The sequence below is a fragment of the Cariama cristata genome, unplaced genomic scaffold (assembly GCF_000690535.1).
Source record: "Cariama cristata isolate BGI_N322 unplaced genomic scaffold, ASM69053v1 scaffold43403, whole genome shotgun sequence".
Lineage (NCBI taxonomy): Eukaryota > Metazoa > Chordata > Aves > Cariamiformes > Cariamidae > Cariama > Cariama cristata.
Genome location: NW_009609845.1, coordinates 1 through 13928, shown reverse-complemented (window position 1 = coordinate 13928; position 13928 = coordinate 1). Strand labels below are relative to the sequence as shown.

At 41.2% G+C, this 13928-nt stretch overlaps 1 protein-coding gene across 1 annotated transcript; it reads right to left on the bottom strand.

Annotated features, from left to right (window-relative positions):
- Positions 1-2957: 2957 nt before the first annotated feature.
- Positions 2958-13205, bottom strand: LOC104159672 (39S ribosomal protein L23, mitochondrial-like). The gene is made up of 3 exons (XM_009697641.1): positions 13124-13205; positions 11191-11264; positions 2958-3300 (listed from the first exon to the last, which is right to left on the bottom strand). Exons 1-3 carry the CDS (start codon positions 13203-13205, stop codon positions 3136-3138), a joined length of 321 nt encoding a protein of 106 aa, XP_009695943.1. The 3' UTR covers positions 2958-3135.
- Positions 13206-13928: the final 723 nt, after the last annotated feature.

Genomic DNA, 13928 nt, shown 5'->3' with positions numbered 1-13928 from the left:
CACGTCAGAGAAGCCAGCAGCTGCAGAGCTGTGCACGCCAAGAGCGGGACGTGGCTTCTCCTGCACCACAAGTGAACATCAGCCTCTTCAACCAAGTCATTACTTTGGTCCTTGGAGAAGTTATTCACACGTATATCCAAATCCTTGGCCCACAGGTATGGCTGCTGACATAGCCAAGGACAGCTCGACACCTCTGATAGCAGGGCTAGATGTGACCTCATAGGATCTGCTGATCCCTTGCATCACCCAAAATAAACATCAGGATGTGCTGGAAGGAGCACAATTTAGTGAACAAAACTACATAATCCTGAGTCCTTGTCCTAGTTTCACCACTCATTTGCTGTACTTCTCTCTGGTACACGATACAATCTCTGCCTTCATATTCAAGTATCATCTCTGGTATCTTCTAGCCTACCTGTACAGTTTGCAGGTTGGGATTTGTGAAGCAGTGAAGCACCAGATCATATCAAGCACTGGCACTTCCTCAGAAACACTGGTCAACAAGGGACTGGGAAAGCCTCAAGATCTTTTTAATCCCACTCCCATGGCAATCAGGAGCTCTCAAGCAAAATAACGGTGGGTCAGGGGCTTTGAATTTTCTTTTTTTGATCTCACCTTAATTTCACAGGAAAACTATTTTCGAGGTAGCTGGCAACATTGCTCTCTTAAGCAGCCTGAGTATCTGCCAGAATTTGGTTGCAGCAACTTCATAGAGATATGGGTATACTCGTCTCTATTTCTTCCCATTTGTGCCACTCCAGACAGAAACCTGTCTTGAATATGAACTAGAAATTAATCACCCACAGAGAAATCACAGAGTTGCAAAGCACAGTAGACCTACCCAGGGGCTTTTGATATTCACTCAGCCTAGAGCATATTTGGGACTGCAAATAAACTCCTCTCAGCTTGGGTCCTCAATGCCAGAAGCTGGTGACTCCAACCTCTCCCAAAGACCATAACAGGGAAAGGCAGAGAGGCTGATGGTTAACATATCTCTTGCTGTTACACCTAACACATGGAATACAGCCTCATTTATCCAGAACTATCCATACCTGACTGTTTCCTTGCTCAAGGCTGACCAACCAGTTAGGAAGATATATGGCAGTATTAGATGAATTCTTTCCATTTTATCCTCACCAGGGTGAAGAAGATGGAGTTACCTATATTGGAGGTGACTACAAAGGAAAGTGAAGACAAAATAGCAAACTCCATAATATTATATTGTAGGAACAAAGCCTCAGCCCCAATATGGATCAGCTCCACACTGAGCTGGGAGTTTGAGAAATAGCCCCTTCAAAAAATATAGATTTTAAAAAAATGGAGCAGGGAAGGCAGAGGCTGTATACAGCAGAAGAGAGACCCTCGCATCTAGACAAATTCAGTCATCCTATGTTAAAACCGCAAGCCAACTCCTGATTTAACCTGGAGTTTCATATGTCACTACAAAACTCTGGAAGTGTTGGCTTTGCAGATATGTCAAACATACGAACTGTTTTCACTGAACTCAGTATTTTTCCACATCTACTATTGTAACTCTGCTGGCAGGCTGGGAGTAGCAAATCCTCCCTTATCTCCCTTCTCTCTGAGAGCATCTCTCTGTTTAAGCACCGGCTAACTTAGATCATCATGCATGATCCCCCTTGGAAACTGGACAAAGAGGGGGGTGGGAGAATCACTGAGATTGTAAGCAACAAACCACAGAAGGAGATGGACTGTCGTGCAGAAGGGAAGTAGCAGGGGGAAAGAGGTGACTAATGAACAGAAGGGGGTGCGTAAAATCCTACTTGGATTGCCTCTCTGGGGAACAGCTGTTTCCTTGTAAACATCTTGCTAGCTGTCCAAACAAGAAGTTCAGGCACAGAACAATAAAGGAGAGCACCCAGGTAGAAGCGTTCAAGGCATGGGCTCATTCACTACCCTGCCAATTGCTCCAAGTGGCAGAATTCAAAAGCTGGGAAAACATTAGCCATACGTTTAACCCTGCATGTGCTGGTGTTATAGCCAATGGCCTGCAGAAACATATCCTTCTCTATCTGTGGTGAAGTCCTTCCCAGCCCTCCTTTTCCCTCGCTGTTCCTGACAGAACAGCAGAGCACATTACTTGACAAAGGAAAAGAGGAAATATCCTCATCAGAGCAAGGAGAAACAGCCACAGAGCCAAGAAATGAAAAACCTGAACGTGGCAGCCCTGAAGGCCTAGAAAAGTTCTACCGCTGCCCTGGCATCAGCAACTTGGAAGCAGAGGGAGTTGTACCAGAAAAAGTAAAAAGAGTCTTTTTATTAGTCCTGAGCACAAAACAGCCTACACTGGCAGAAGCATTTCTATGCCAATATGACTGTGTCCACACAGGACTCTTGCCAGCACTGCAAGGTAGCTGCAGACTGGGGAAGGAATACTTGCACAACCATGTCAGTAAACATTCCTAGGGCAGGCTGGCCACAGAAGGCAACTACCTGCACTGCACAACAGCAAGCAGAGACTGTGCATCACCTTTGCCTGTTCCTTGAGGCTTCTGGGAATCAAACGCACACGTGCCCGGTCACACGCCTATCCTACAAACCCTGTCTCCAAAATGCCACACAACCATTAAAGGAGTGCAATCAGATCATGTGCACGTCTCCAGGAAAGGAGGGGTCAACTTTGCAAGGAAGGCAATGTACAGGATAGTAGGACACAATAACTTACAATAAGGGAATCCTATGTCCTGAGCCTATAGTCCAGTTATCTACACCTTCACGTCCACCTCTGACTGACCTATCTGACTCTTACACATTCTATTTAATGCAAACTACACTTATCCTGGGAAATGAAATGCCTCCTACTTGTACTCAAAACAACTCGTAGAAGCAGGACGAAGGTAAGCACAACGACACCCTCGTAGTCAGGAACAACAACAAGCAATTCCACATTTTAGAAATAGTCCACAAGTTCACAGGAAAGACCTGACGTAGTCTGATTTATTTTATCTTTTTATTTCTTTAGGGCTATTTTGTTGTAGTCGTGCACAAACAGCCAGGGAAAAAGATATGCTAGCAAGGGCTGCTCAAGAATAAACATTCAGTCATTACAAGAATTTTTTTTTTCTGCTGATCAAAATCCCTCTGAGCCTAAAGAAAGGCAGCTGGCTTGTTGCGTCAAAGTCCAAACCAATCGGGGACTCCACCTCGTCTGGGGTCACCTTTCTGCCTCTGCTTCTCTCTCTCCATATATTTATCCTTGAAGTCATCAAAAGAGCGAGTTTCTGCGTCTTGTTCTTTCTTTGGAAATAGGTTGGGAAACTGAAAGGTTTGTCCTTGGCCCTAAAGAGAAAACAAATGGTCAGAGACATTCCAGCCTTTCTGCAGTAACTATGAACATACTTACAATGAAAGACCACCCTGAAGTCACAGTTAGTGCAAAATGGTACCTCAGCCTCCCAAGATCTATATCCTCCCAAGATCTATATCCACCCCTCTCCCCAAGACACACATATATCCCTACCCCCCCCCCCCCAAAAAAAGCTAACCTTCAGTCTCTCCTCTTTCATGTGCTAATTAAGACACTGACATCTCTTTCTCACAGATGAATGGCCAGGAGATGGACACCTCTTCAAAGACTTTGAACCAGCTCAGAGATGTTGTATGAGTCATACAGTAAAAGCAAGATGAGCAAAATAAGTGATTTTGTTAAAGTAACACCACCAGGGAAATACATGGTGGAGCAGGCATTCATTATGTTAACACTCAGGATATGAGTAGTGGTTATAGTTGTTTAGATCTCAGCTAAGGATAAGAGGGAACAGTCCTAGCAGCTGTTATTGTAGGGTGTAATGTGGGAATACAGAATAACAGATATCAGAGGTCTCTTATCAAGAGGAATAAAGACTATAGTGTAAAACAATTACAGTGGGAACAATCTGCCTAATACATCACTAATGAGATTAAAGTGATTACATCTGCATCAGTCATTCTGCCTAACAGACAAGTCATTTTAGTGAAACATCATCATCAGATCTATGTCTCCCACTTGGAAAATAAACATTTGCTTGGTCTCTGGTTTTCATCTAACAGCAGGAAACCATTATTCTGTGGAAATGTTCTATCCTATTAACATTACCTACTTACTTTCTAGCGGTGTTTGCACTAAGCACAACTTCATTAAACTCAACAATATCAGCCCTTCCATTCTGTATGAGACTTTGCATAATAAAACTCCGAACTGATAGCTCATAACTCTAAAATTACTCTCCAAAGTACTTACAAACGTTACCATACATTAACTTCTTTCGCAGGATACCGCATATAGAAATCTCAACAAAAGCATTTAATTGCTTCAGATGAAAACAGCTGTTTTGTTGTTTTTCAGATCAGCCATTCTTTACATTTGTGCAATAAATATAATCAAACAAGAGGCTCAGTTATGAATGGGTTCCACAAAGGACATGAAGCGAGACTTCCACAACACAGCTACCTATACTACATTTTGGGATCAGAAATGTGACATAATTAAACCAAAAAACCCCGTCACCATGTGCCTGACCCAGCTGAATGTGTGCTATGTTCACTTACCCATGTACACTCGACCTGGTAATTTACAGGTGTGAAAGAATTTAAACCTCAAGCAGGCACTTTGGAAAGAAAAAATATCACTTATCCCAGTTGAGCTTATCCAGACTAGAATCTAGGAAATATCAACTCATACCCAGCAATGCTCCGGTTGTTTTTGTAGTGCATACTTCTTGGGGGTTTCCTAAAAGCCTGACCATACTACAAAAACAACAAGGGAGCTGCTGTGTACATTGCTCCTTCCTTCATTCTAGCCTGGATAAGATCAACTGGAACAAATCAAGGTTTTCCTTTCCATGGCGTACACCCTGGGGTTTCAACTCTTTTGTACCTTTAAATTACCAACAGGTATGCTTATAATAGCTGTCCTATGACAATTAAAGCATAGTTCTATTTTGAGGCACAGAAACTGGCCTTATCAATGTCCTTGAGCAATCCCAAAGCCGTAGCCTACAGAAACTCTTCCTGTAGTAGGATCAGCAGCAAGCACCCTTGAGGCCAAGTGCTGCCCAAAATTTTAGCACTGTGAAGCGTTTGGAAAAAGAATTTGTTTATATTATAAAAAATTACTGCGTTTTAACTGCACTGCGGGTGGGTCACTCAGCCCCGTGGTACCTACAGAACAGACGGGGCCAATCCTAAGGATTCGTCTGCCCTGGAGAGGAAGCCATTTTAGTTAAACAAGTCAGAAAACAACTCAGGCTAACATGGTAGGCATACCACCTACACTGAAAATTTGAGAACTATTTATATTGGTAACAGTGTAGTAAGGGACTGTTCTTGTTATGCAGCACTTCCATTCTGGTATGCTTCCAGGACCAATGCACTTCCCTTATTGGAGAATGAAGGAAAGCTGTCCCTAAAGCATACTAACAACATCCATGGTAATTCACTAAGCATTGCAAAACAGTTATTATTTTTAAAAGAGGGGAGAAAAACAAAACCAGATATGCACAGAGGCTGTAGCAAAACCAGACAAACCTTGCAGCTGTTTATCAAAGTGCTCACAGTTCCCATTTCAAGGCTGGTGAAAGTCAAATATTGAGCTGAAAATGTCAATCTGTATCTGGAGTCTTTTAATAAATCAACATCAGCACAGACAAGTTGGCTCTTTCCAGCTCTTGTTTTGTGAAGAAATTCTGATTTTGGCTGACAGCCAGACATGCTTCGAAACAGCCAAGGCATTACACCCTGAGAACTGAAGGTTGATAAATCTTAAGTAACAATACTATGCAGTAATACTGCACTGTAAGACTCTGGAGCGATGAAAGCTGTATGAAAAATAGTTGTTGTGCATGCTCAGTAGCTAGTTTTCAGAAGAAGTCTGTATCTTGGGTATTTCAAAATTTCAAAAATACCAAAAGGCATCAGCTTACATAAAGGATTCTGAGTCTGTCCAGGCATATTTATATTCAGAGCATATTCCACACGATGCCAGAGGCTACAGAGGTTCAAGCTCATACGTCACCTTCCCAAAAAAATGCCAAACAAAGGAATGGAGGGATCATCACTCCTTTACACAGTGCTGTCTTTTCTTACACTTTTTCTTTGTAAAAGTTTTCCCTTCTATACAGCAACCATTTGACCACCATACAATAAATGCATCCTCAGATTGAAAACCTAACTGAAATAAAGCAAACAACTAAATTTCTACCAAGTTCACCAGGGTTTTATCTGGTTTGCAAACTGCTAGAACATCAAATGCTGGCATATTCAACCAGAAAGGAAAATTTTGGCTTATTCATAAACCTTGCATTTGTTCACTGTTTTACCTTCTGCAAGCCATTTAACCAAGGTCATCCTTTTAATGACTGAATTATTGAAATCCACACAAGCTGAAATAAGCTCTAAAAAGGCTAGGGCTTAGTCCTCCTTTAGAACTTCTGCCAGCACAATTACCTTAGAAGCACAGAGAAAGGGGGAGAAAATAAGAACACCTTCCTACCTGACATAGCTGTACTACAAGAAAATACTATTAAAAAATGACAGACACTTGCAAAAAAATCGTTTTGCTCAGATAATTTAGTCTGTCTTGGAACTGGATGCTGCACTGACAGCAAAAGAACTTTTTCACCAATGTGAGGTGATGCACTGGAATTTGTCAGGATAAGCTCTACCACCACACGCTCTTATATCTATGTGAGCCCTCGCAATGTTAAAAAAAAAAGAAAAAAAAACACCAAACAAAGCAAGTCAAAGAGGCTGTACTGAAGCATCTAAAAAAAGCTGGCAACGTGATGATTTCATGCATTGCTATTCTCAATTTAGGGTCTTCCCAGAGACCTCCCTTTTTCCTACAAATTCTAAGGTTACATACAAGTGACATGTGTGGTCCAGCGTTTAGACAACAGAAATGGGCGCTATTAAACTTCTACTCCTGCACAACTCTAATCGTCACTTCAGCATTACCCAAATGTAAAACTGATTTATATACAAGGCCTTATGAGGATTCATTTGTTAAATGCTAACATCCTTCAAGATACAAAGCGACCTAAGCACCAAATATGTATTGTCCCCTTAGATTTCAAACCTTTGTGGTTAGAAAGGGTGAACACACACCTTGTTCTCTGAGTCTGTAGAAGGAGTTATCACATCGACTGGTACAAATTGCCTCCATTCATTTTAATGAGAGGTTAAGTGACCATAATTAGGCCTATGAAGTCAAGTGTTAGCCTTTCCACTGCTGAGCCTCATGTCAGAAAATTGCTGGAAGGATTATCCGGCACAAACTCACTCATACTTCTCTGACCTTTGCATCCCTTGAAAAGTTTAGGAATGGAAGGTCAGCACAGATATTATTGTGTAGGAATGACGCACCAAACACTGATCATGTAAACAACCGTGAGATCTTCTGATTATTTAGATAACTGAAGCACTTACTACTGTCTTTCAGAATTAGGAGAAAAGTGATGTTTAAAGTGTCGTTAACTACAAAAATGTTGGACTCCCAACAGCACGGGATTTGGTCCAGCAGTAGCAGCAAATGCAGCTAAGTTTAATAATCCAGTGCATTTGAACAATTCTTCTACTATTGCAGTGGTAACATCTGACGTTAAAATGTATGGCAAAACAGCACAGAAAGCAATTTCAAAAACCCACACAGGAATGACACAGTGTACGGAGCATCCAAGTTTCCTCTGAATTCACTACATGTCAAAAGAAAACTGCTGTCACATCTGATGTGCAAATGGGTTAATTACTATGAATCTACTGGACACTGTAAACTAGGGTTTGAGGAGAAAGCATTTGCAAAAATGTTCCCACCGGTGCCATCATTCACGCAGCTAAATAGGTGTTAGTCCTAACGTTGACAAGGTCAGACTCCTTTTTACAGCCATGTCCATTAGATTTCTCAAAACAGGTTTAATTAAAAATAGGTCTGGATTCCAGAGGCTTGTCTACAGTTGTGCTCCCACGGGTGCTAACACCTGTTGAGCTAAACCAGTGAGAACACTGAAGGAGGAGGAGGGGATGTTGTTGTTTTTTAATTTCCCTGATGTTGATGCAACTGTAAACTTTCCCACTGGCTTGCTTTTTCTTCTTTTTAAAAACATTAGGATAATTATAACTGTATTGGGGTAAGGAGAAAGGCTGCTGTATTACATTCATTTTCTCTACTATGCAAAGATATATAGCTTTGGTTTTAATAAAAAAAATAAAACTGCATTAAAAAAGTAGCATTTGATACCCAGAGCCCTAAGTCTCTAACTTAAACCTTTCTCATCACATTCCAAAAGGGGAAAAAAGGCAGGCAGGCTCTGGAATGGCAAGATATTGTTGATACACAGCCTTCTATGATTTGAAGTATTTTTTTAGTGTGAAAATATTATGCTTGGACAGACCATGTATTTGTCCAGTTACAGCCTAAGAATAAAGTAAACAGCTCTGAATCTCCAAGAAATAGTATTTGGAAAAGAAAGGACAACAATTCTTACATGTGGAACAGCTGGGGCACTAATCTAACACCTAAGGGTATGTTGACTATGACTTCATACACCTTCCACCTCTGAGACACTTGCAGTAAGCTAATGGATATGTATGTTGTGCTGGGACACATAAGGTGATGTTTTAGGAAGCAGGGAAGCGTAACTGGTCATGAGAATATACCCAATTTCCTTCAGGTAAACCACACCACAGCGGCTACCAAGTCCCGCTGGGAAGTGCAATACTTCCATCTAGTGGGGAAGAGAAAGATCAACCCAAGACATTCCAAAAACACATCCTTCTTTTTCCAGTCATAAGCAGTTTTAACTTGAAACTGGATTAATGAGAGAAAACACAGCTGGTAAAAATGGTGGGAAAGCCCCGCTACTCTGACTCACAGCAGATGCAAACTAATTCTCATGAAAATAAGGATTTTACAGTGGTTACCAAAGACTTCCTCAAATTAGGCAGATATTAACAATGGTCTGCATGGGGCCTGTTACGGCCTGAATCACATCATGAATGAGAATGAAGACAAAACCTTCAGTTCCAGAAATGATATTGGGTTTCTGGCCTCACCCACTGTTTAAAGCTGGTGTGAACACAGAACTGGGAGCTCATTGTCTGAAACATCAGAGCTAGTGATGAAAAGCAAAGAACAAAAGGAAAAAGAGAAAGAAAGCAAAAAAAGACAAACCTAAATGTTAAAGAAATTAACAGACACCAACAACAATAGAAAAAAGAGAGCAGACAGACCAGGAATGAGGCGAGGGGAAACTGCACAGACCAAGTGTCACTGACAAGAGTTTAGTAAACGGTCAGGATTCCCTCACTTGATGTGAAATACAACACCAAAAAGGTGGTCCCCTGATCCCCTTCATGGGACAGACGGAAAATATGGCATTTTTTAAAAACTCATGATGATACTATAGTATAAGGCAACGCAGTAAGGGACATTTGCTGTCTCATGTACCGAGAGTAGTCCTCAGCCACAGTACCACAGGGCTCTGTGCACTGCCCAGCAGACAAAATGAGGGGCTGGACGAACGATCCGAGTTACTGCTGTGGGACTGCCTCCAATACCAAGCTAGTTTGGGTAATTCTCCACCCCACCGTGGAGCTACCCTTAAGGTCACAGCAACTATTCTAGGTTCAGAGGTTTGATGTGAAATAAATGCACAAAGGCACTGCCTTTAATGACTGGCTTGCTCAACAGAGCAGCAGCATTTTGCTTCCCGCTCCTTCCCCCTGAGTATCCATGGGTTGCAGACTACCTCCTTCTCAACTCAGCAGACAAAAGAAACAAGACCACATTAAAAATAGTGAAACAAAATTTGAGAACTAAGCCACAGTTCGCTAAAGATCCATGTCTGCTTCAATCTTGGGAAATAAGTTTCTAAAAGTAAAGAAGTCACTAGCAAGAGACTCTGACAATGGAAAGTGCCTGCAATTACCTACTAAGGAACAACATTCAGAGAAAGCAACTTGTAAAATACATCACTCCTTGGTACTCAATTCCTCAGCTGTGCTCTTCATGAATCGGTCATACCTGATCTCTCGCAGACAAAAACCTAGCACAGACAATCCAGGAGGGAGAATTTGCTCACCAAAACAGAGATTCTTCCTTGAAAAAGGAACATACTTTTCAGCCATCGTAATGCAAAATCCCCATGGAGATGAGGCTGCCTTTAACTTCAGCACAGTAAATCATCTAAATACAACTCTGTTACTTTCTATTAAAATTGTACTTTATACTGTTCTTTTAAGCCTAAATGCTGTCTAGAAAAAACACACTCTCCTCACTTTTCTTTCTACTCCCCTTCCAAGAAGGGGCTTAGAGAAAAAACTTCTAAGCACATTTAAACTTTGAAAATCTAAAAATCCCACCAGGTTTCCCATTGTCTGTGCCTCTTTAGTTTGACCCCAAGTCCATGTGAAGTCTTACGCAGTCTTTAAGATCACACAGTGTTCCCCCCACACTGAATCCTTGTCCCAGGATGCAGTAACACTGAGGTTGCCTTGCCAACAGCAATTTTGAGCTTATGGTTTTACAACCATAAATAGCATTCCTTTCATGTCATTTGGGTATGTGAAGGGGTTTTCTGTCACTGGGTGCATTTCTTTTTTACATAGAGACAGGTAAGCCCAAGAGAAGTCTAAACTATAATATGCTCCTGTTATGAAAGAAACGCATGAGAACATGAAGCTCCTTTTCCACTGGGCAACCAACATACGTTTCAGAACCCGGCTTAGCCACAAAGCACGCTTGTTAGACATGACTAAAAGCTCTCCAAGGAATATGCCTTAGTGTTCTCCGAAATCCAAAAAGCTTTAATAAGAAGTTCCCTACCCTTACAATATATTCTTTCACTTACTGGACATTTCAGCAACCAACCACACAAGTCGTGAGCCTTCCAGCACACAGAGTACAGGGTCAGCACGAAACTCACTGGCAAAGCATCACCATATGATATCAGACCATAACTTACATTAAGACCTCAAACAAATACGGGATTTGAAAACTAATCATTTGTTTGAATTTAATTTTTTGACCAAGTCATTTAAATCTCTCTATATTTTCTAGAACATGTTAAATAAAATGTCATTATTAGCCAATTGGCAGAAATATTCAGCCAACCAGAAAATTCACTGAACATTACTTCTAGCTTGGCTGGTTAACTGTCCCCTCCTCTTTCCCCACAAGCACCCATGTTAACTCACCAGCTGTACATAGGCCACCTTGTAATCTGGCTTCTTCACTCTCTGATTCTTGTGATTCCTCTTGTTGTTTGCACCTGCAGAAATGAAGAGAGTCCCACCTTTTATTTCCCAGGACTTTCAAGTTCCCCAAAGCAAGGCCAAGCTGAAGGGGGGACTTCACTAGTTCTGACTTATTAAGAGGAATACTCTTTCTTCAGTACCAGCACAGCATCACAATTACTAAAACGTACTGAAATTGGTAGACATTACTCCCGTCTTTTACAAGTAAGGAATTGAGGCGTCACCAGACTCAGGCTGCTGACAGCCATTGTGCCTTCATGTCACACACAAAGTTTGCAAAGAAGCAAGGAGATAAGTCTCCTGAGCAGGGGGCCAGGAATGACAAAACTGTCCTCCCAACATCAACATCTTCAGGAAGACAAGGAGGAAATGACCACTAAACAGCTTCAAACTTGTCTATTTCTACTACCCAGCTAATGAGCTGGATGTACTGTTTATACACCAGCAAATTACACTCCACAACCAAAATACCAAAGCACCTCACCCTTCCGCAAGTATGCTCGTCACAACTGAGTGGGAATTTCAATTTATTCCCTGCATGTTAGGCAGACATTAAAGCTCTCAAATTTTTAGACATTCTAACCCCTTTTCGTCTTTTATCCCTGAATATATACATTCTACCGTCACTTCCATTAGCAGTGGGGGACAAAATGGTTAGAAGGACAAGCATGAACATTTTTCAGCGCTGTTTGGAACTGCATGTGTTTGGTATTTAAGACTTTATTTAATTCTGCTTTTCACATATTACAGACGATCTTTGGTTTTCTTTTTCTTCTTTTTTATGTTCTGAGTTTCACACCCTTATTTCTTTCATTCACCATTTTTCACCATTACAGCTTTTTCCTATCTGTTTTTCAAACTCATCCCTCCTCTTACCATCATAAACACATCAATCAATTCCTTTGCTAGCGTCACTGCATGAAAAAAGAAAAACTCAGCTGTCAAAGATGTCCTAACCAACAAGACACTCTCCATTTGATTAATGCACTGGCTGGTGATCAAAAAGGTAAATAACATGAAAACGATACCCCAGACTTTGCACTGCATCCACACTCCAGTCAGAGAAGCTCTGGGGAAGGACGCACTCATATGTAAAGGTGACATTATGTAAATCTAGCTTATTTCAGTTAGAGATGGGTCCCTCCACTCCAAGTAAGAGTTCAGTATAACTTAAACTAGGAATGTTTCTTCTTTTTCTCTTAGGTTGGTTTTATGTTGTTTTTTGGTGTTTGTTTGGGGTTTTTTTGTAGCAGTGGCACAAGGGAGAAACACCATGAGTGGAAACATACAAGTCTGTAGCAGAAATGTGGTAACAACAGGTGATGGAAAATTGAAAGTTTGTCAAGATGTTTCACTGCCATTATCAACTGGACTAATAGAATATTTTTCCTTGCTCTACAAACTTTGCCTTTTGTTAGACTATAACATGTCCTCTGTGTGCATGCCAGGTAATCTCAATTCACATTTTTTTTTAAAAAAGGCTACTGCTGAAATTAAGTTTAATTATTAATTTTACTAAACATATGAAGCAGTTCCTTCTGAAGTGAGACACCCACTGTCTTCAAGAAGAAATAGCAACAACTACAAAAGCATATAGCACAAGCTGGGTAACTATCAAGATGATAAGGCTTTTTAAATTCAGAGTTTTCTTTTTAAAACTAAACTTATGTCATATTCTAATCAAAGCATCCAACTATGAAGTGATGCATATTCATCTGAAGGGACAAATAAACAACTGAGCTGACAGACGTCACCAGCTATGCACCTAGAAACAAAGTTTGTTGAAATCTAATGGACTCATTCAGAGGAAAAGTCTAATCTGGCTGCACAGGGATGCTGTACTCTTCCCTTTGGATTACTCAACTGCACTTACCATACTGTATCCTGGTCCTCACAGCAGCTACCGGCACATTGTATATTTTTTCAAGGTAATTCTTGATATCCACTTTTGTCATTCTAGGCAATGCAAAAAACATTTTGGAGAAAGAAAGATGGAAAAATATAAGTATTTACATAAAATGCAATAAAATAGAGCCAGAGTATTTATAGACTGGTTGATACTCTGTAATAAATATATCTTCTCCTTTTAACCAAGGCAGCTTTACTGCACGAAGTATAAACTCAATATAGACCACACATTGCTAGAGCAATTCATTATCCATAAACTCTAACAAAGACAAATATTTTATCCCCTGTAGCCTCAACAGTCAAAACCCAGATATATTCTGTATTCAGTGACAGTGGGTAGGCTTTCTCACTGCCTGAGCCGAGAACACTTTCTAATCTTCTGAATACCAGTTTCTAGTTTTTTCAGGACAAGCCCCAGGCTTTTGGGCTTTAGCTTGTGCAACCAGACCGGGCAGGTTGAAAGAGTCCTGACAAATACCTGGACATTACACCTTGTTTCCTCTGGATCATCTTTATAAGCACTTCCTTCTTTCTAAGCCCGTCCCTGGGAAGGCTGAGCCTCACTAACACTCAAAAAGAGGAGCCAAGCAAAGCTCGTACCTAAATTAGCGCCCTCGCAGCCCTCTAAAAGCTCTCCTCGATGCAGAAGCCCCTTCCTCCAGCCCAAAGGGCGCTATCTGACACTTCGCCTTCCCACTCCTCAGCTAGCGAGACAAGCTGTAGCCCAGAAGGCGGCGACAAGAGGCAGTGTGCCGGCATGTGTGTTGCTG

Coding starts and splice junctions, on each gene's coding strand:
- LOC104159672 (XM_009697641.1), bottom strand. CDS start 13,205: ATGACAAAAGTGGATATCAAGAATTACCTTGAAAAAATATACAATGTG. Junction 11,265..13,123: donor GAGGACCAGGATACAGTATG/GTAAGTGCAGTT, acceptor TCATTTCTGCAG/GTGCAAACAACAAGAGGAAT. Junction 3,301..11,190: donor AGGTGGCCTATGTACAGCTG/GTGAGTTAACAT, acceptor TTTTCTCTTTAG/GGCCAAGGACAAACCTTTCA.